General features: G+C 44.1%; 1 protein-coding gene across 1 annotated transcript in view; it reads left to right on the top strand.

The window, feature by feature from the left end:
* The window catches only part of CCDC102B (coiled-coil domain containing 102B), a 131,956-nt gene that overhangs the window by 58,395 nt on the left and 51,704 nt on the right, over positions 1–21,857 (top strand). The window contains 6 exon segments of the mRNA XM_036010124.1: positions 2,451–2,696; positions 2,784–2,962; positions 3,625–3,699; positions 12,339–12,408; positions 12,888–13,177; positions 13,179–13,239. Coding sequence (XP_035866017.1) covers positions 2,451–2,696; positions 2,784–2,962; positions 3,625–3,699; positions 12,339–12,408; positions 12,888–13,177; positions 13,179–13,239 — 921 coding nt within the window.

The following is a 21,857-nucleotide window of genomic DNA, read 5'->3' as shown; positions in this document are numbered from 1 at the left end:
TCATTGCTAGCACCTCTGTCACAGAGTTTACTGCCTATGTTTTTTCCTAAGTGTTTGATGGTTTTAGGATTTGCAAGCAAATCTTTAATCTGTTGTGAGTGAATTTTTGGGTATGGTGAAGATAGTGGTCTGTTTAGTGAAGAGACAGGCTTTTCCCCATCATTTATTTTTGGCTCCTTTGTCATAAATTAATTGGCCATATAGTTGTGGGCTTATTTCTGAGCTCTTTGTTCTGTTCCACTGATCTATGTGTCTGCTTTTGTGCCAATGCCGTACTGTTTTGGTTACTGTAGCCTTGTAGTATAGTTTGAAATTAGGCAACATGATACCTCCAACTTTGTTCTTCTTAAGATTACTTTGGCCATTTTGGGTTTGTATGTGGTTACATGCACATTTTAGGAATGTTTGTTCTATTTCTATGAAAAAGAACGTTAGAATTTTGAAAGGGATTATATCGAATCTGTAGATTGTTTTGGGTGGTATGGACATTTTAATAATATTAATCCTTCCACTTCATAAGCATGGCCTATGTGTCTTTTTCTACTTCTTTGATGTCTTGTGGTTTTCAGTATAGAGGTTTTCACCTCCTTGGTTACATTTATTCTTAGGTATTTTATCCTTTTTGATGCCATTGTACCTGGGATTGTTTTCTTCATTTCTCTTTCTGGTAGTTCATTATCGGTGCCCAGAAACACAACAGATTTTTATGTATTGATTTCGTATCTTGCAACATTACTGAATTCATTTAGTTCTAACAGTTTTGGGTGGCGTCTTACAGGTATTCTCTATATCATATATGTACCATAGTTTAATTAAAAATATAGCCTATTTTTAAAAATCTCTTAATTTTTATTTTTAGGTAGGTAATCAACATTGTAGTAAGCATGTATATGAAAATAAATCTTTGGACATTTAAAAGTTGCTTAGGGTCAATTCCTAGATATGGTATGGCTTGGTCAAGAAAATTTTCATTTTTAAAATCTTTCATACACATTGCCAAATGATCCATTAGAAAAATTGGATCAATTTGTAGTTGTACTTGCCTGTGGTATATAAACATTTTATTATTCAATAGGCAGCAGTAGATATTATTTTTAATATCTTCCCAGCTGGTAGGTAAAAAAAATGCCATTTTAAATACATACATTTTCTTGACATAAACTTAAGTTTCTACTTTGCCCATTTTTATTGATATTGTATTTTTATATTAGCTACCATTCACTGAAAACTTGTATATGTAGTATTGGGCCACTGAAATATTAGATCTCATTTAGTATTTTGACACTCCTATATCTACGTATCTGATCCACACTTAAAGGAAACTTAGACTAAGAAATCACCTTGCTCAAGGTTACAGTGTAACCTCAAACGTTATTGAAATCATTTTTCTCCCTGTGCTCCTGTTTAGCTTCAGTTTCTCAGGGAGGCGAACTCAGGCTCAGCTTGTGTAGCAAGCTGGGCAGTTTACCAAAGGCCATTCCACTAATGAGTTTTAAATCCAGAGACCAAACGCTGCCCCCAGCCAGCAGGTGACACCGCTGCCCTGCCCTGCTGTCACGGTGCAGGGCTCCTGAGGGCCGGACTCCGGAAACGTGGATTTTCAGAGAACAGCGTGTGAACTGAGAAAGAAGTCACATCTGAATACCAGACATCACAGTCCTTTAACCACTGATAATCCCCATGTCGGGCGGACGGCTTTTTAAGACTGTTTGCTACGGACACCCGCCAGTTCGGTAACAGTGTCATTTTCTTTTGGTCAGTGTGTTCCATGTGTTTATGGATCGGAGCCATCTCTTCCAGGTGTAGTTTGATGAGGATGTTTCCACTTTGGGAATCAGATTGGTGGAAGAAATGTAAAGTTCAGCCCTGGCAAAAAGGCCCCAGAGCGTTTAAATAATTGATTCTTCTGGTTCATGTGTAATGAGGTGAATTCTCTGAGCACAAAGTCACTTTTTGATGAATGAATATGTCTCAATATATGCATATACGCATACATGCACACATGTACATATGCATACATACATACACATAATGGAGACATTCGATCTGTCTCCATGGCTAAGATTCAGGTCCCTGGGACTGGAAGTGACAAGTGTATTTGGCATGGGCGTCAGGAAATCATTCTAAAGCTGGCACCCTTCCTTTCCACGGTCCGGGTGCTGCATGAAGGCAACCCCACGCTCAGGAAACATGCCTTTGACCTTTGTTAGGCCAAGATTTTTGGAATAAACATCTTCTAAGGGAAACCACTTTATCTGGTGTTATTCCAAAAAAAATATATCACCAGCATTTTAGTCTCGAATTTTTTGAAATTTTGATTTTTTTATTTCATCACTTCGTGCATGAGGTTTGTTCTTGCCTCCGGAAGCCCATCCGCTCCCTGGCAGCCTTTTCCTGCCGCACTCCGACCCGGGGGCCGGGGGTGGGCAGACTCGCTTTCCCCCACTCAGCCCAGTGAGTACGGACGCCTCACCCCCCGCAACGCTGCAGGTAACACAGACACAAAGAGACGCTCCATCCACGCCGAAGAGAAGAGGCGTCGCCCGGAGGTAACTGGGGCCCCAGAAAGGGTGTGCGATGAGTTCCCAGGTTTTCTCCTGGCTGCGCACACCCCAGAGCTGGAGCCGAAGAGAAACCAGCGACCTGGAAACTGCCGAGCAGCCCAGAGGGAACCAGAGCAAAGCAACCCAGCCAACGTCGGCCTGCTCTACTGAAGGGACCCGTCAGCGTAGCGACACGGACCACAGGTAGACAGTAACTGCGGAGCCAGCCTGATATCCCAGAAAGGAAACGGCCCCGTCCCGCAGACCCCCGTTCACGAGCTGAGGGGAGAGACCGACCGCCTCCCTCGCCAGACTGCAAAGGACGTGTGGCATCTCACTGCCGCAGTGGCGGCCGGCCGAGAAGGCGGAGTAGGAGCCGGGGCATTCGTATCTGCCAGGAATCCAAGACCTCTGACCTGGTGGGGTTGGTGGAGAGCAATGAGCAGGGGGGCAGCCCTTCCTGCCACCCCCTGTCTGCCCCAGCAAGGCCGGTCTGGGTCACGGTCGGAACTCCCGTCTTTCCCCAGCAGTGACAGGGAGCACCTCGGGTGGGTGTCCATGGGCATCGAGAGGGGAAGCCGGACTACTGCACGTCCAGATGTGTGACTTCCCCTGCCCCTGCCAGGGCAGGGTCAGAGGGACGCATCGAACCCAGGACCTTCCGATGAGATCCAGACTCTCAGATCACACAATACCCCCGATGTCTGGGACGCAGCTGTTACCCATCACATCGGGAACCAAAACATCTGGAAAGTGGGTGAGAGAGGACCGGCTGCCGAGGCCAGCAACCAAAAGGAGAGGGATGTCTCGGGTACCTGGCAAGGATTTGAAATGAGCCATCAGAAAAATGCTTGGAGGAATCATCATGAATATGCTTGAAAGAAATTTTAAAAAGTTGAAATTCTCGATGGAGAAATACAGAATGCAAGGAAGAAACAAATGGAAACGTTAGAACAGAAAAACACAACAATTAAATTAAAAAAAAAGGATGGAAGGGCCAGACAAAAGAATCATTGACTGTAACAGAAGAACAGATGTTATTCAGTCTGAATGAGAGAAAAAGTTGTGTTTTTCCTGACAGGTTTGAGGTAGGGGCCTGTGGCCTGATAACTGGGGAGCAAACATTTGTGCTGATGGGGGCCAGCCCACAGGAAAGGTGAGTGGGCACTGGCAGAATCGTACTCAAAGGAAAAAAAAACAGGTGAACATTTTCCAAATTTAGGAAGAGGGCCAAGTCTATGGTCAGGAAGCTTAGTAAGCCCCTACATGTAAAGTCAGAATATTTACATCATGACCCATCTACCCAACTTATGGAAAGTTGAGAGAATAATCTTGACAGCACCAAGGAGGATTTCACGCCCGACCGGGGAAAACACAACAGTCCGAATGACAGCGACTCTCTCATCAGAAGCCAGGGAGGCCCGGAAGAAGTGGCCCCCAAGTGTCCAAATTATAAAAGAACTGTCAACTCAAGATGCTGTGTCCTTCAGGGCATTCTCGGAGGAAGGGAAGCTAAGGGGATTTGTCTCCAGCAAGTAAGCACAGGAAAAGATGTTCAACGCATTAGCTATGGGGGAAATGCAAATTAAAACACAGTGAGGCGGAGCCTCCCACCTAACAGAAAGGCTACCTAGGCACCAGTGACAACAGCCACGTGGGTGCAGATGTAGAGCTCCTGGCTCAGTCACCTGTTGCTGGAGGGACCAGAAGTAGTGGAATCACTTTGGAAGGACTTGGGCAGCTTTCCAAACAGCAGCAGTGAATGCTGTTCAGTGGAAAATGCCAATCCTAACAGACTGCAGAGTCCACGATTCCATTTCTGTCACATTGCTGACGTGACAACGCTTCAGAAATGGAGAACGGGTTAGTGGTCGCCAGGGATTCGGGACTGATGGGAGGGGTGTGGCAGGGTGTGGCTGTGGCTATGAAATGGCCACGTGACAGCTCCTTGTCACGATGGGCACAGTCTGCATTTTACTGTAACATTTTTGACATCTAGTTGTGGTATGTTACCATTGGGGAAGGCAGGGTAGAGGGTACACGGGTTTACCTGCAGCATTTCTTGCAACTGCTTAAGATTCCAAAGTTACCTCAAAATAAAAACTCAATTGAAAAAGTCTAACTCTTTTTCAATATCTATAATATCCACCTTTTCCACATACTCCTCTGAATACATGCATCCCTCATTTTATTTCTATTTCTGGGATCCAAGAGACCTGGTCCAAGTTCTTATCTCACACTATCTCTCTCTCTCTTCAGCAAACACTGACATAGGTCTTCTGAATCTGTTTGATTATCTGCAAAATGGTGTTTAAGCAACAGCTTATCTAAATGATTAATTCCTTTGTGTCTATGCAGCTCTAAACATTTGCATTACATGTTGCGGGCACTCAATTTGAACACTAAGTTTCAATTACAGTACAATTAGTTTCTCCCTCACTCTTCAAATTTCATTAACATCCCCATATCGGACTGACCAGCCAGAGTTCTCAAGGTCGGGGACCCTGATGGTGACTCTGTTGTATCCCATGAAGCCTTCAGGTACTTCTTCATGCACCTGTCCTCTCGGCAGCTGTAAGCTCTTCTGAGTCTGAAGCTACCATCGTATTATAGCAAGAGCCACCGCCGCAGGTACTGGCACCGAGTAGGTTTCTGACACATGTTTGATGGGGGCTTGCATCTTTCCTCGCACAGGGGCTGTGAGAATATTCTCTGTATCGTTCCCATTTTACTATATTTGCTGCCAACATGAGCACAAGAGAATGCATCTTTCAAGGTGAATGATCTGACTCTAAAATTAGACTGTAAAATCTTCCAGAGGAAGTAGATTATCCCTCCCTATTCCTGATTCTCCTAGAATCTTGCATTCATCCCCACAGGCATGCACGGCATGCACGCAGAGGCAAAACTCTGTTGAGTTTAGAGCAAAGACCAGGAGAGTCCTGAGCCGCGAAGACCAGGAAGATACATGCTTGTCTGCCTGCCTTTCTGCTGCCACTGAGTGTTCCGTCCACCGTGCACTCTCCTGGCTCCAGCTCAGTGCTGCCTCTTAGGCACTCATTACCTCCGACACTTTGTTAGGCTGGCGATTTTCCACGAAGTACAGAGAAATGCTCTTAAAGTGATTTGTTTCTCTCCCTAATCCCAACTGCATACAACATAATATAAATGGAAGAGATCAAATATGTTTTTGTTTGTTTGTTTCTCCCCTTTGGACTATCTACATTTATTCAGTGTTAAAACACTGCTTCATAAATTAGAAAAAAATGGCCTAGGTGGGTAAAATGTTGAATTTAACTAGTATTTATTATGTAAGCAGCCCTCTTTATTTGACTTATGCAAGATAAAACAGACACTTTTTACATATTTTTTCACACCCCCAAATTGTATTGTTGATTGGGATTTAAAGAGGGAACATCACTTCACCAGCTGAACTCTCTCGGCAAAGCAAGACGACAAAATTAAATGTCCATGTGCTCATTCATTCATTATCTCAGTCAATCATTTGTTCGGCAAATATTCATCAACGCTCCGGGGCGCTTGCCGCTGGGAGGAGGCGGCAAGAATTCAATAGGGTGATGATAACACAGTGATGGCCGCTGGAGAAAACACCCAAACCCAGACCGTTACACCAGAGTGCCAGGCACTTTGACAGGTGAGGTCGGGAGCTATGAAGGTACGTGGAACAGGTGAACTGCAGCCAGGCAGGTAAAACACGAAGGTGGGTAAGAACGGGATGTGAAGGGCAGAGGCCGGTGAGACCGTGGAGTCTGAAGCATTAGCCGGAATAAACGCAAATAAAAGGGTGGTCTGGTCTGCAAAACATTTGGAGCATCGTGTTGATAGGGAGTGTGTGTAAAACTTTGTTTTAAAAGAAAGGGATATGGACAGTGAAGAAAAACATTCCTCCTCTCCCGGCCGTGCATCTGCAGACACCAGGAGTGACGCTGGTTTGCGGGGATGCTGTGTTCGCTAGAGCAGCACACACCGAGGGGGGTGATGTGTTCTCAGACTTTTTAGGTAGGATGGGGAAAAACAGGGAGGGCAGGAACACTGTCTTGTTCTGTGTTAAAAAGAAACATATTTTCAAGGTGTTGTCTTAAATCATATAGGCAGTCTTTAATTATGCGAAGTTACATAGTACGTTCTGTGTGAGGATCTAGTGATTCGATGGTGTGCGATATATTGATAGAAATGGACCTGCCCTCAGAGAATTGCCTTTAGGGAAGGAGGTAGGGTCCATCAAAAACCACTCGTTTACATGCGTGCTTATGAGTGTCTGGGAGCTCCCTAGCAGGTGTGTGTGGGGCCAGGGGAGTTAACCCAGCCGGAAATGTTAGATGAAGAGATTCCTGTGATTCTATTTCCTGTCATAGTTAAACAGTGTCATCTTTGATGAGAAGGGCATTGTATCATTAGAAATCCAGTGTCGTCATAATTTAACACTCTGAGGTTGACGCAATAGTTGTTGATCGGAAGTGATTAAAATTTCATGTATCTCATACCTCTTCTTGACTTCACGTGTTCTAGGGAAGGGAGTTAGATCGCTGAGATTACTGTGAATGTATCGGAAAGGTTATCTAATTTTAAGTGTTGATGGTTGCAGGCAGGTTAATTTAGAAGCATGTTAGTGATTCTGCCTTGCTCTAAGACAGAAGGAATTTCAGCATTCTGGAATATTCTGAGACATGGTGGACACAACACAAGAAACAGAATCGATTAAAAGATATTGGATATGACTAAACCATGAGAGAAAAATAATATTCTGGGGAAAGTGAAAATCAAACTGTCACACACGGAAATGAGTTCTGGTCATTTAGACGAAAACAGGTCTAAATAGTCCAATTATCCCGGACTAAAGCCTGCCGCGCGCCCCGCATTCACGGAAATGGATCAATAGCAAGTTGAGTAATGAGGGAAAGCCTGTGATTCTTTACTGTGGATCATCCAGTGCCTGTTTTTTTTTTCCTGAAATAGTTTGTAATTTTGAGATGGAATGAAGTATGTAAGCCTCCTTTGCTGGGCTATCCCATCAGGAGTAGCTTTTCCTGGTGGCCAGGCCTTCAAAAAAGCTTTCTCGCTGAGTTAGATTGATGATTTAGCTACATTCTCAACAGCAGCATTAACAACCATTATCCCTCCCAAATTTGGAGGGGAAAGGTGTGTCTTATAGTCCAAAAATACAGTATTTGTTTGGAATATGATTTGGGTATGTTCTATATTTGACTGATTGATAATTTCTAAATATCATAGTTTCATATACACCCTCTAAAACAGATGGTGAGGATGGTATTTTAAGAAACTAGAATATCAAGAAACTAGTGCCGGTCACTTAAATTATAAGATAAGCCAAACTTTCTCATAATAACTCTTTTAGATATTGTTAATTAAATACATTTAGTGCCCTCTGACCTTCACATTGAATTCAGGTATTTCTTTAACAGAGTAAGATATTTCTCTTGAATATTATTAGAAATTATTTTGTACTTAAAATACTTCAGCAGTGGAAATGCTGTCAATTAGATAACTTCTGTAAAGTTATAAAGTATAAAAAGTATACTTTTATAAAGTATAGAACTTTTCTCATATCTGTGTTTAATTTGGGTAGTCACAGGTGGCTGTAGAAAAAATTATTTTCTAACACCGATGGGCCATATGCATTTTTATTTTCACTATTGATCTATCTGTTCAAGTTCAAAACCGTTGTTCTGAAATTCTGAGTCTTATAGCCTGAGGTTATTTTTCTGTGTACTTAGTGAGGATTTGAGAACCTTGGACTAGAGAAGAATTCTCTTTAGTTCACATGTGAGTCTCTGACTTTAGGGTTTCTCTAGTTGCAACAGTCATCACTTTCCTAAAGAAAGAAATAAGACAGGTGATAAATTAAGACAAATATTCTTCCAAATCATTTTATCAACCAACAAGAGAGTGTCTAACAAAAAGGGGAGAATGTCATTGGAGGTAATCAAGGATAGAAGGAAAAATAGGCCAAAGAGAATTGAAAAAGAAAAGTCACTTAATGTATACATCCTTCCTTGCCTTAACTGCTAGCAAGTAGGGTGGGCACATGCCCATTAAACCACATGTCTCTGTTTCCTTTCAGACTGAGGACCTCTAGGTATTGACAGCTAATGGTTATGAATGCTTCCGGAAACTTGGTAGTTTCTGTGTGACTTGTAAGCCCCTAACATAGTTGATTTCATTTAATCAGCCCATGAACCCTATAAGGGAAACATTGATATATATATTTCCATATGAGTAAGCAGTGCTGGAATTAGAACTCACACCCTGACTCCTATGGATGCAGCCTTACACCATCAAAAGTCAACTATTTCAAATATTTGGTTGTCTATTCTTTTGAACTTAATTTTTCCTTATTATTGGAAACATAACTCTCTATGCCAGCATACTAAGCAAACATATAAAAATCAAGCAAAACTTGCTACATGGTGTGGCTAAATAATGATCCAACACATGATAATAGGAGCATTCTGTTTTTTCAATCTATTCACCATGAATATTTTAACCACGAATGCCACTCCAACAACTTAAAAATCATCAAAGGTCCTTAAAAAGGCAGTGAATGCTTGCCTTGTGGGAGCTGGTTTCGGATTTCTGCAGTGTAGGAAATTTAAAACCGAGCCTTGTGGGGAAGAATGTAAACAAACAAGATGATTATCTCCACACAGACACTGTCAATTCATGCCCCGGAGGCAGAGAAACAAAAATGAGAAACCCCCAGCACCATTTTCTTGCCATCACTTAGTGACCCGTTTCTACGCGAGTCTCTGGTCTGGTTCTCTTCTCCTTAATAACCCCCTCACCCACGCTAGCCCTTTTCCGGAAGCTAGCCATTGATCTTTGCTAAGGTTATCCCACCATCCTGAACACTGTTTGGTATTTTTCTTCGTGCCTCTGGGTCTTCAAAATTTCCATACTTGTCCTACTTTCTCTCTCCCTTTGAGTCAAATCTTGGCCTCCGGGAAGGTCCGTCTTTGTCTCCATCCTATACATCAGTCCTCGTTTAGTAGAGGCGATGGCCTTTGGATATTCCTCCTTCACTTGGGTGCCCAGAAGAGAGAGGAAGGGAGGGAGGTCCTTCCTTCTCCCTTCTGTTTGGTTTCGGGGAGCCGGGAGCTGGGCGTTGGAGAACCAAGGTCAACATGAGCATATTAGGAAACTCCAAGGAAATTTGTCTGGTTCCAGATGAGAGCCGTTTCAAATTTTTCTTGTAAACGATTTTAAAGTCTAGTCATAAATAATTATTGGAAACTCAATTTCAAATACTACTCCAGTCTGTACTTTGACCTTTATCAAATCTTTTGGGAAATTCTTTCCTCCACCATAAATGTCTAAGAATTTTTCAGTTAAAAGGTCAGGTGAATTGAAGAATCTCATGTAATCGATTCATAGGCATTGACATTTGTTTTTGAATTTGGACAAATGTTCATGCTGGACTTTGACTCCCCGAGATATTTGTGTAATCGATCCTTCCCACTGCCTCACACTGGAGAGGTGATAGCCTTCCTCTCCGAGAACGGAAAACCCTCACCTTCTAAACCCACAGCCACTGCAGCTATCAAAACGCAAAACAACGCATCTGCCAAGTATCTTGAAATTTTAACCTTGCCAACCAATTAAAAACACTGAAACACCTCAGAATCCTAGTATCGTTATAGTACTCAGTGGAACAGCATGTTTTACCTAGATGTTTCAACTGCCTCTGCCAGAGTATAAATAAAACTCTGGGAGCACGGGGAGGTGCAGAGAGACACCGGGAAGAATGGCGAGCAGAACCAATTTGACTTTCATCCAGTGGTTCCTGGACATGTCAGGACCAGCCCCATGCCTCGGCCATCGGTCTAGTGTATATGCCACAAGTTGGGGACAGTGTTCCACTCTGTAGAGTGGGGGTGTAGAGTGGGGGTGTCCAACCCGCTGTCCATGGGCCACATGCATCCCAGGATGGCTATGAATGCAGCCCAACACAAAACTGTAAATTTACTTAAAACGTTATGAGAATTTTTTGTGGTTATCGTGTCACGATTTACTTAACATGTGGCTCAAGACAACTCTTCTTCTTCCAGTGTGGCCCAGAGATGCCGAAAGGCTGGACATCCCTGCCAGAGTGTCTTGTCAAGTTGGGAAAGACAGACGTCCCCTAACAAGCCGTTCTCACTGTATCAGCCTAGCTGCTGGCTTGCTACCCGCACATGGGGGCTGGTGCATCCCTTGGGTGTGCCCATGGCTTAGCTTCTTTGCTGTCCAATATGCCTGAGCTTGTGCGTGACGTTTTGCAGGAATCCATGATGGTAACCCGCCTTCTCTGTAGACCTTTAGATCATGGTGCTGGCAGAGAAAAGAGGAGACGAACTTGGGCACCTTTTCATTCTAGTGGAAACTGCATGTGTCCCCTACCAAAAGGGTCGGAGCTGCTTCACACCTTGTGGGGACAGCTGCCAGCCTACCCTGAAGGCATTCCCCAATCAGAGAGCTGGCTGAGCCCAGCTTGTCAGTCATTTTCGTTATGGTTCCCAAGTCATTTGATAACATCCACCCATGTCCGACACCCATATAATCACCATCGCCTCCGTATTATTTAAGTGCCGAGTTACTGCATAAAATATTTCCTGTCCAACTCCATTCTTCCCCTGCCCTGCTTCCTGCCCCACCACCGATGAGGCTCAGCGACCCCATCCTGCAGCCACTGGGGCCATCCTACCGCAGCTGTGCTGCTACCTGAGTCACACCCAGAAGGTCTGTCTTCTCAGGGCCACAGCGCTCTTAACCAGGAGTCTTTCAAGAAAACACATTTCTTTTCATCCTCTCTCCCTTTCAATGCCTTTGCCTGAGTTAATCACAGTGATCAGCTTCTTTTTAAAAATATAATTATCTCTTTAAATTATGTCTTGGCACCCATGCCTAAGCTAATTTTATATTTTGATATGTGGATTTATTTATGTATCTAATTTTCTACTCAGATGCAGAGAACATCAGTGTGCAATGGGCCTTCGTTCCTGGCGGATGTCGCTGTGGGTCTCTGCAAAGACCGTCTCCTCTTTGTACTCACTCATGAGAACTACTTTATAATAGCATAATACACCATAGGATACTTTGCAACCACGCTACTTAAAAACAATGTAAAACAAGTAATTTCCAATTATTATCCTTATCAGAGGGCAGTAATTGCTTCATATTTTCATCTTACTGCATAGTTCACAAAGCATTTTGAATAACTGATCACGGTTGCTTCTTACAACAACACCACAGTGTGGGTGAGTCTGGTGCTTTCATCCTAATTTTGTTCAGAAAGCTAAGTCACGGAAAGATGGTCTTGTCCGGAGTCAGCCGGTGAGAGAGTGACTGGACCGGGGCTGGGTTCTGGTGGTTCTTCTGCTAAGAGCAGCTTGTTTCACTGCACAGCTTCGTGCCGGGAATCACTTTGCATTGCGCCGACATCTGCCCAAACATATGGGATCAGTGCACACTTCTTATTCTGAGATTCTGTCACCACGACGTTCCTCATCTGAATAGCTCACTGCTGTACCAAGTGCTCTCCCACCAATTTAATTCATCTTGCTTCTCATGAACCCTGTCAGATCCAATAATGAATCATCCACATTGGGGAGATGAAGTTACTTGCCCGAGCTCACTCCAAGAATAAATGGTGAGGTCAGAATCAGAATTCAGAGCTCAGGAGTAGAACCTAGAGCTAGAAGATGGAGGTGAGCGAACTTCTCGGGTGAGGCCCCAGCGGTATTTCTGCACTTGCTGGCGGTCCGTCTGTCCCCATAGCCCCATTCTCCACGGCAGTGCACGTGTGGTCGTGAGTGACCGGTTAACAGATGAGCGTGGCTGCGTTCCAGTATGACTTCATCTGGGGCACTGAAATTTGCATTTTATACAACATTAACATGTCCAAAATAGTATTCTCTTTTTGATTTTTTCCCCCATTATTGAAAAAAGGACACCATGGACCAGATTTGTCTCTCTGGCTGGGGTTTGCTGACCTCTAGTCCCTGAAAATCAAATTGGCCGCCCGCTCATGTGAGTTTGACCATGTTTCATAGTAGTCAAATCACAGGATTTATAATATTTCATTGTATTCGGTTGTCTTTAATTGCAGAGATGACCACACTGCCTGGAAACGGACAGGTAGAGTAAATAAATGAATGAATGAGCGAATGTATGCATGAACGACACCATCTCATCAGAATTGCCCAAGAAATGATCCCATGCCTCCTCCACTGATGAGTGCTCGTCAGTTGAGTGGAGATCTCTGGCAGAATACCATCAGCTTTTCGCCTAACAGGTTTATTTCACAAACATTGTTCATAGGAGTAGGGAGAACATCAAAGGAACCCAGAGGAAAGGTATACTTCTCTAGGATATGACCTGCTCTCGGGACATTTGTATTGCTCCCCAATTTTCAGACAAGTAGAGTTTTCCTCTGAAAAACTGTGGGAATGGACATGTGCACAATCCAAATGGCGCATGCCGCTTTGTGTCTTCCGTGTTTCACTAGAGAGGCTGCAGGCAGAAAATACATCGGAATGGGGCCAGCGGGAAATGCTCGAAACAGAAAAACACGGATCGGAGAGAGTAGAAGGCGAAAGGTCCAGAGGAAGGCTGGACGAGTGCCAGCTCCCAGGGCCCTGATTTCTGCACATCACAAATTGGACTGCAGGAGGAAAACGAGGGACAGTGCTCCTCGGACACAGGGTCCTCGCTGTGCCCCCCTGCCGATGTGTGGATGGAAGCCACCTTCATTCTTACACACCTCTAATCCGAGTATCCCCTCGTGTGCTACCCAATAGCTTGCTCTTTTTCTTACTGAGATGACTTACTAAGTCACGTTGTTCGCGCATGTCGACACTGTGACAAATTTTGTATGGTAATGTCAGAATACGACCCATCTGACAGTTCCAAGCTTTTCCATAGGAAACAAAAAAGGGAAGTAGGGATGGACCTTTGAGAATTTGATTTCCTGTTAGAGCTCTGTCTCAACGTTTCCTAAACTGTTGATCTTGTTTTCCATAAGTCTATTTCTACGTAAGTTCCAGTAACGATACAATAAGCGTTTCTTTGTAGGTATGGTTAAGGACTGGATCTGAGTTAACATTTAAATTTAGCTGAAATTCACTCTTCTCCGCTTCCGTTTTAGTGAGCCTCAGAAAAGTTATATTTGAGTCAATTAAATGTGTCAGGGTACAAATAGCCTCCACAGCTTCTGACAACCATGTCAAAACTAGAATTGACTCCAAAACTTGACTTCAGGAAATTTAGGTTGTTTTTCAACTGTTTTGTCCTAAAGCCAATGGACGTAGTTACAGCTGCAGAGGGGATATTTTTTGATAAGCAGCTTTTGGATTTTTTAAATATTCTTTCAGCAGCAGTTGTGGGCTGTGCGTGTCGGTGCCAGTACTCTGCGAAACACACGCATCCTCCTTCCTTCTCTTCCCTTGGAGTGTCTGTCACACGTTAGTGTGCAAGTGTGTTTTTCAGTCGATGCCTTCAACGGTGAGTTAAAAGTGAGGCAGATAAGTTCATATTTTTGAGTTATATAAGTACTTTGTACTCATATGAGCTCTAAAACTAAATGGCCAGAAAAAATAAAACCATATCACTTTCCCTTATTCTTTGTAAGTCTAGGGATCTGTTGCAAATGCAAGACTAAATTGTGTTGGTGTTTCCCAACTTCACAGTGCGAACATCTAAAGTTAAACGTTATAGTTAGTGATCATAATGTTCTATTGTGTGGATTCTGAGACCATCCATTGTGGTGTATTTGTTTCTGGCATACATGTATGTGTAATCCAATACATATTTAGATAATTTTGGGCAGATTTCTACTTAAAAAAGCACAGAATTATTTCAGTTATGGAACACAAGTTTTGATCACCAAAATATCTGTTTCCCTTTGATTCACTCGAACAGAACAAGCATTTATTTATGTCATGCTCTGTGTTAGTCACTGTTCTAGAATCCTTCCCCTTGCCTAGCATGTGATTAAAAGTCTGTGCGGGAAGACACACCTGTACATTACTGTCAGTGGTGCGCTGCGATGATAGCTAAGAACAAAGTGAGTGGGAACACCGACGAAATAATTCATTCTATCTCATTTTGATGCCTCTCCAGTTCTATCAGAATGTTAGAATAATGGAGTATTTCCTGTAGGAACCATAAGGGCTGACTGGGGCCTGTCTGCAGGTGGTACACATGTCAGCTGGCCTGTCCCACCCACAGGGTCACCGCGTGCAGACCACGGCTCTTTGGGACCAGTGTCGTTCTTCAGCCTAGAACTAGACTGAACTTGGAGCCTGGAAGATTCTGGAAGGCCTGACAAAATCAATGCATATGTGTGCTCATCAAACAGAAGACTCCCCCTTAAGTGCACGTCTTTCTGATGGCAGGGAGGTGGTATTAGTGATTTTTAACCTTTTTGTTAAGAACTCGGACTCACTCCTTGAACTAAAATAATTACATGCCATGGAATGGCTGCAGGGCCAAAATCCTCATGCCACCGAGATCCCCACGCAAGATCCAGACAGTAAAGAGTCAGATGCCCCCAGCTGCCAAAGGAGTCAAAGCTGCATGCAGAATATGCCCACGTCCAGGAAACAGTGGAGGTGTTATAATACAAAGCTAAACTGTGGCTTTAACATTATTTCCACAAAAACTCACCTATATGTACCTAAGTCAGGTGTACAAGTATCATCTAGGAGAAACTTGTATACACAGCAGTACCATGCCTGTATGTGCATGTAAGGACTATCATGAGGGAGACAGTGGAAGTAGGTGCTGGCGTGTGTACACACCACTAAGACATGCGGGATATCTCACTTGCTATTTACATCTGATCACATTTAACAAATGTTTGTGGCAGACACAAACCCACCTAGAAATCTCCAAATCACAGAAATCTCCACAGGAACACACTTGGTTAATTTCTTGAATTTTGAGAATCTCATTGTTCAATAGAATTTGTATAAATCACTTATACAGGAGGGGAGAACTTTCACATATTGTGTTTGCTGGCTTTAGTGTTATAAAAATACATTTCTAAAGAAAGTGCCTTTCGATTTTAAATAACACAATCAGTTGAAAGACTTTTCCTACTTCTCCAAGTGAAAAGCTCTTGGCAAATGTGGTCAGTGTTCTGTTGGGTAAAAACCTGTGAACTAGTCCGTGTGTCTCTCACAAAATGATTTAGAAGCTTGTTTTCCTAAATCGTTCTGGCAACTGGGTCCCTTCATGCAGGTCACATAGCAGGTCACGTTCAGAAAGTCACTGCAACAGAATGGCAGCTGATGTGTCTCGGAGGACGACGCATTAATCTGACAGTGGAAAGGCCACCACGTCAATGCCTAATGAATTTGCTTTCCCGTCAGCAAATGACATTTTATTTAATTCCTAACTTGAACTGCATGAGGAATGCTTCCTTCATACTTCTGATTAAATTTGTCTTGTTCAATTTTTGGTTTTTTAACAGGTAATTCGTTTAACAAAAATCAATTTTGGAACATTTTTAGCTTTAATAGTTGTAAAGGAAGTATAAATGAAGAAATTTTCAAAATGACATAAAAGAATTTTCAGTTTTTCTCTGGTGTGGGAAGCATGAGTTTTCAGATGTAGTGATCCATCTCGCTCCTGATTTCACATGTGTTTGTAACCTATAATTTACAAAGAACAAAAGAAGAATATTAAGATGTAACTTTATAAGCAGTGTGAGTAATCTCATCTATTATAGGCATAAGAGAATTTATTTAAAATCAGGAAGCATCTACTCCTCCATTTGTCTATTGATTTATGTAACATATTTACTGACTACTCGGCCAGTTGGAGCTTGGCTGTAGGTATGAGAAGATAGGTAAATAACAGAAAGGCGTGTAATGCGAGGCAGCAGGTGATCTGAAAGGATTGGGAGGGCAGACTGCACGTGGGCTGGTGGACTCCACGGAACAGGCAGGTACCAGGCAGATAAAGGGGTCGGATGTCCCTGCCCCACCCACTACCTCTATGACCACCCCACCTCAGCTACAAGCCAGTGACGAGGAAGTCACCCACGGGACAGGGCCTGCCCTCCCTGCAACTCCTTGTTGCCTCTCTTCCCACCGAAATCAACTCCAATCCCCGGCCTTCCTTGAGTGCATCTCATTTCCAGCATCTATATCTTATCTGGAGCTTTGGAGATGAAGGCAAATGCAGATGTTTTTCCTTGCAAGAGGGAGAGCTAGGCGGAGTCTGGGACAAATGTTGACAGCAAACCTCCTGCACATTTCAGACACACACGGTGTAGATGGGGCTACTGGGGTGGCAAGACCCGCAGTGGGACAGCTGCCCTCACGGAGCCTGCACACCAAATCATCGGCAAAGGCTCTGTGACGGCAACTCGGCTCAATGGTGAAAATCAGTGGATTCATGTCATTGCTTTTTCCTGGGACTGAAAGTTCAGATCAAATCAGAAAGATGAAAAGAAAGAGCGACCTGGAAACAGGTCATCTAAGAGCTCTCCATAGCAAGTAAGGGCAAGGGCTCATTGACTGCTCATGAATTTGTCTCTCTTTCAGGAAAGCACGTTTCTTGAAAACCACACATTTCCTTATCCTTGCGATCACGTTAAGTGTCTCAGGGGTAGGGACAGCAGTGGCTTTGGCGTACAGATACTTGGAACAAAAGCTGTGGGTCTGAGACTCTACAATCTGTGTCTACCACCTCACAAGTCCCTGGGTTGGTGAAGGAAGGGTTTGATGACGCTGCTGAGGCCAGCGAGGGGACATGCCCAGCAAAAGTTCACATGCTGTTGAACGGGGGGAAGCATGGAAAAGGAGTCATGATGGGGTCCCTGAATTAACCTACTAACTGCTCCCCGGAAATGGCTGGCGTTTGTGCCTGGTTGGTGTAGCGAAGGGCATTGCCACGTTCTGACCTTCCCCAGTTGCTTCAGCCTTAGACCCCATTGTTCCTCTCTGTCCCGATGTATTTGCACTGAAATTGGAGCACCTTCCCAGGTGGTTTTAGAGACTCTGCCCATCAATTTAGATTATTTTGGGCACGTGCTTATCATCTGGCTTAGTCTCTTTAATTATCAAGCCTGTGTCAAGTCATTATTTTGGAAGTTCTCTGTTAGCATCCTCTGCAAAATACCGTATTTTGCTGTGTGTAATGTGCACCCACTTTTTAAAAACCTGTTGTATGTAATTATTATATGCATGGTATGTAATCATTATACCCGTGTATAATGCACATTCTTATTTTCCCCTCAAAAATTTGGGCAAAAAAGTGCACATTATACACAGCAAATATGGTACTTGTTGATTACTTATTTACCTAAGAGTGACCACCTTGTTCTCTGTGTCTTTATCTCTTTTTATTCCAAACATTCTGTACTGTAATCAGTGTTTACCTCACCATAGAAACAGTTACTTTTATTGGGAGACAACCTGAAAATAAATGTCCCCCTCAAGTAGAACATGGACAGGGTGGGTGACAGCATTTATGTAGGAATGTGTAAGAATGTGTCCCATCCTTTTATTTGCCAGGTGCACACTGTGGAAATACACTTATGCACATATGTTACATTTTCCATCTTTTACACACACAGACATGTAGAGCTACATACGCATAAGATATGTATAACAACATTGTAGGCCAAATCTTGATAAATCCATGATAAAGACAATTAGGAAGTTCCTATCTTTTTATCAGAGTAATGATCTAGTCATCTGAGGTCAGAAGATGTCAAATCGATACATAAACTTCTATTTGATTGTGACAAAACTCAGAAAATTAAATACTTTCAGTGATTCACATACATTGTGGCTTATTAAGCCCCTTGGGTGGTTGTCATCTGGGGGTCCCTAACGCTTATTCACCTGGCTTCTACTTCACATGCGTTGATGTTTCTCTAGGGTCACCTGCACCCCAAAGCTCAGGCCACATCCCGTGGGTAGGGTTGGTACCACCTCTCCATCCAGGCTGGTTAAGTGCTCCATGTGTAGCTAATGAAAACATTCAGGTTTCCTGGAGACACACACTAGTAAGGGCAAGGAACCACACTGGAGACAGTTAAGTGTAAAGATGCTTAGACTCTTCAGAGAGAGAGTTTCTCATCTGTTAAAGTGAAACTTGAGAAAATATAGATTTTGAGCCATCCAAGGCATCTTCCCACTGCACGGGAGGATGGGAGGGAGCTGAAGCCGGCTGAGGGTCCGGACCAGGAGGCACCCAGGGCTCTGGGCCGGCATGGCCTGCAGAGGACAGCCTGGGGTCTCCCGTCCGTCGTGTTTAGGACTTCCCTTCCTCATTGAAGAAAATCTGAGTAGAGTCTCCAGTGCATTCCAATAAGTCAACACAGTTGTGATAGGAAAAGCAAATGTATTCTTTACCAAAAGCAGTTTTTAAAGGAAAATATAGTTTAAGTAAATGAAAAAATAAACTCTGTTTCAAGAAAAGAATGGAATCGATCTCTAGGCCTATTAAGCATGATTAGGGCAGGCGGGTGGCATTTAGCTCTTCCCTATCAAGTGTGAATTGTCCATAAAATAGAAAAGGGGAAGGCGTGACCCACCTACACAGGTGCGGCTGATAGTGCACGTGGATTATGCGTAGATACTTTTTTTTCAGATCTGTGTTGGAGAAAACTAGTCCTTGATGTATGTTATAGCTTTATTTGTAAGATGTGTTTCATGACATATATTACTTGTAAGTATCTTAATATTAAATAACATATTTTTCGGACTATAAGACACACCCCCTCAATTTGGGAGGAATAATGGTTGTTAATGCTGCTGTTGAGTTCTGTTTACATTTACACTGGTGAAATATCATGTTATTAAATATTTTACCACACTTTTTGCTTCAAACATTTTTTCCTACTCTAAAACCTAGATGCATCTTATGGTCTGAAAAATAGGGTAATTCCTTCAAGCATTAGTTCCCTACACTTAATATACTTAAAATGGTACTGAAATGAGTTCATTCAGCTCACGTATAAACATTTGGAAGGGACACATACAGGAGAAGAGGGATTGAAAGTTTTCTTGGATTAACCACATTCTTATGAACAGAAATTCAGGCTTCTCTAGGGCAACACCTGAGAGAGAGAAATGAAACTTTCTTATCTATTTTTAGCCATGCTGAGTTGAAAAACATCGGCTTTCTCACAAACTCTACCGGGCCTACTTCAGTAATTAATTATAAAAAATTGAATACACAGAAGCAGCGTTTCGGTGTCTAGAAAAAGACAGCAGCGATTATGCAGGGATTTATGGAGAGTCCCTGTGTGTGCTCCATCCCTACATCCTACTGCGTTGTGATTCAAACAAAGGAAAACGGAAAGTCTTTGTTAAATTAAATGTAGAATAAAACAAAAACAAAATAAAACCCCTAAACCCACACGCTACACACTATTTCTGGTCCCCCATTCTGTCCGGCTTTAATAAGAACTCAGGGAATTTGACTCCCGACACAAGTTTGCCAGGTCTCTCCCTTCTGTCTGTGAGCACAGTAAGTGTACATTTTATGCTCTGTAATAAAATACCACACACACGCAGTCAGGTGTGGGTGATGCTGAAATAATACACAGCAGTCAGCTACCCTTAACAGAGCACCCAGCACGTCCAGGGTCTGTGGCAGGTACGATACAGCCATGCCCGACCGTGTAAAATCTGTGGGTAGTAGAGCATTTCCATTGTTCCCACCTTACAGCTGAAAACCCTGAGTGCCTGTGAGGTTAAGTAGCACACCCCAAAGTAGAGGAGCAGGGTGGCACTGAACAGTGAAGAAAGGCACCTTCCTGTGAGCCAGAATTCAAGGGCTAGACCCGACCTTGGTAACAGAATTGCATTAAGCTGGCTGCCTTGATGGCCCCTGAGAATGACGGCGCACACGCGGCGCCAGCAGCTCAAGCGCGCAGCGTCCTGGGACCGGATTTGCCTGCGTTTGCAGGGAGGTGTTCGGGATAATGAATATCTGCATCCGAGGGGGATACTTTTAATTGACTGACTACGACGAGGGATCTCGGGCTGCCGCAGCGCAGCGTGCCGGTTGTCCCAGAGCCACCTTCACGAAGTGTTCCCTGTGTCCCCTGTTAACCGCTGTAGGTGCCTCGTTACCAGGGAACTCTCCCCGGAGTGAAATTGCTGAACGGGCGTATTTCACTAAAATGAGCCCTACCTTCTGGTGCCGCCTCTGACTCCGCCCCCCTCTCCCTCCTCCCTCTAACAATGAGCAGATCTTCGTCTCCCCACGCACTCCTCACCCTTTCCTTATGCAACCAGATGTGGCTGGAGCTGTCAATCAAAGTGCAGCATCCAGGTACCCTGGACCCACAGCTTTTTACGGTGGAAAGAAAATGTCCACGTGAGAGGAAGCAGGTGGATCAACGGACTACTCCTGCTCCGTCGTCCCCTTACTTTGAGTCCCCTGCCAGCCAAAGGCTGCCCTTGCTGGTCCTCAATCTGGGGCTCGTGTCACGCACTGGAGAAATACCCTATTCTCTGACGCCCTACTTATGCCCGTAAGTCTGGTGTTTCAGTGAGCGGCCAGAGGCACCCAGAAAGCTCCTTAAAACAGAGATGGCTGGTCCCGACCCCAGAGGCGCGGACTGCGTAGGTCTGGTGGGGCCTGATAACTTGCACTTCTAACCAGTGCCCAGGTGATGCCCGTGCTGCTGGTCTGCGGCCACACGCCAGGAGACTCTACCATGTGCCAAGGCAGGCAGAAAGGGAAGCACGGAAAAGTCAGGAATAACAAACCGTCCCCCCAGTGACAGTTCTCCGGCGGAGACGCATCCTGTTCAGCCTTTCCATGTTATCCATGTATAGCCCCTCTGAGAGAACCAGGTTATGCCCCTCGGTTCTCGACCCTACCTTCAGAGGAAAGACACTGGGAGAGATTATCAAGAAATACTCATATCACTGCCCGGAGAGTCTGATGAAATCAATCGGGCCTGCTGTTTCAATGCCACCCCATCCCCACCCCATGCCCAGAATGGATTACCGCCGCCAGCCCAGAAGGGGTGGTCCAGAAGCGGAACCCCCCCTTTGCAGGCACCCTGCAACCACCCTCTCCTTCCTAAGTCCTGGGTGCTCTTTCATGGCCTCCTCCTCTCGCCACGGCCCTAAGACCCACGTTTCTCCAGCTGAGGTGCATGCCACCTTCATTCTGCACGAGAAAGTGTCTTCCCTAAATGGTGACTTCAAAAGGAGACCCTGTCCCCTGCTCAGGGCTTAGCTAATCTGAGAACATGTAACCTCGAATTATGTCACAATTCCAACCCACGAGTCCCCAAAGTAGAACTTAGGAAAAGGG

The sequence above is a fragment of the Phyllostomus discolor genome, chromosome 9 (assembly GCF_004126475.2).
Source record: "Phyllostomus discolor isolate MPI-MPIP mPhyDis1 chromosome 9, mPhyDis1.pri.v3, whole genome shotgun sequence".
Lineage (NCBI taxonomy): Eukaryota > Metazoa > Chordata > Mammalia > Chiroptera > Phyllostomidae > Phyllostomus > Phyllostomus discolor.
This window is presented reverse-complemented; position numbering and strand designations above follow the sequence as displayed.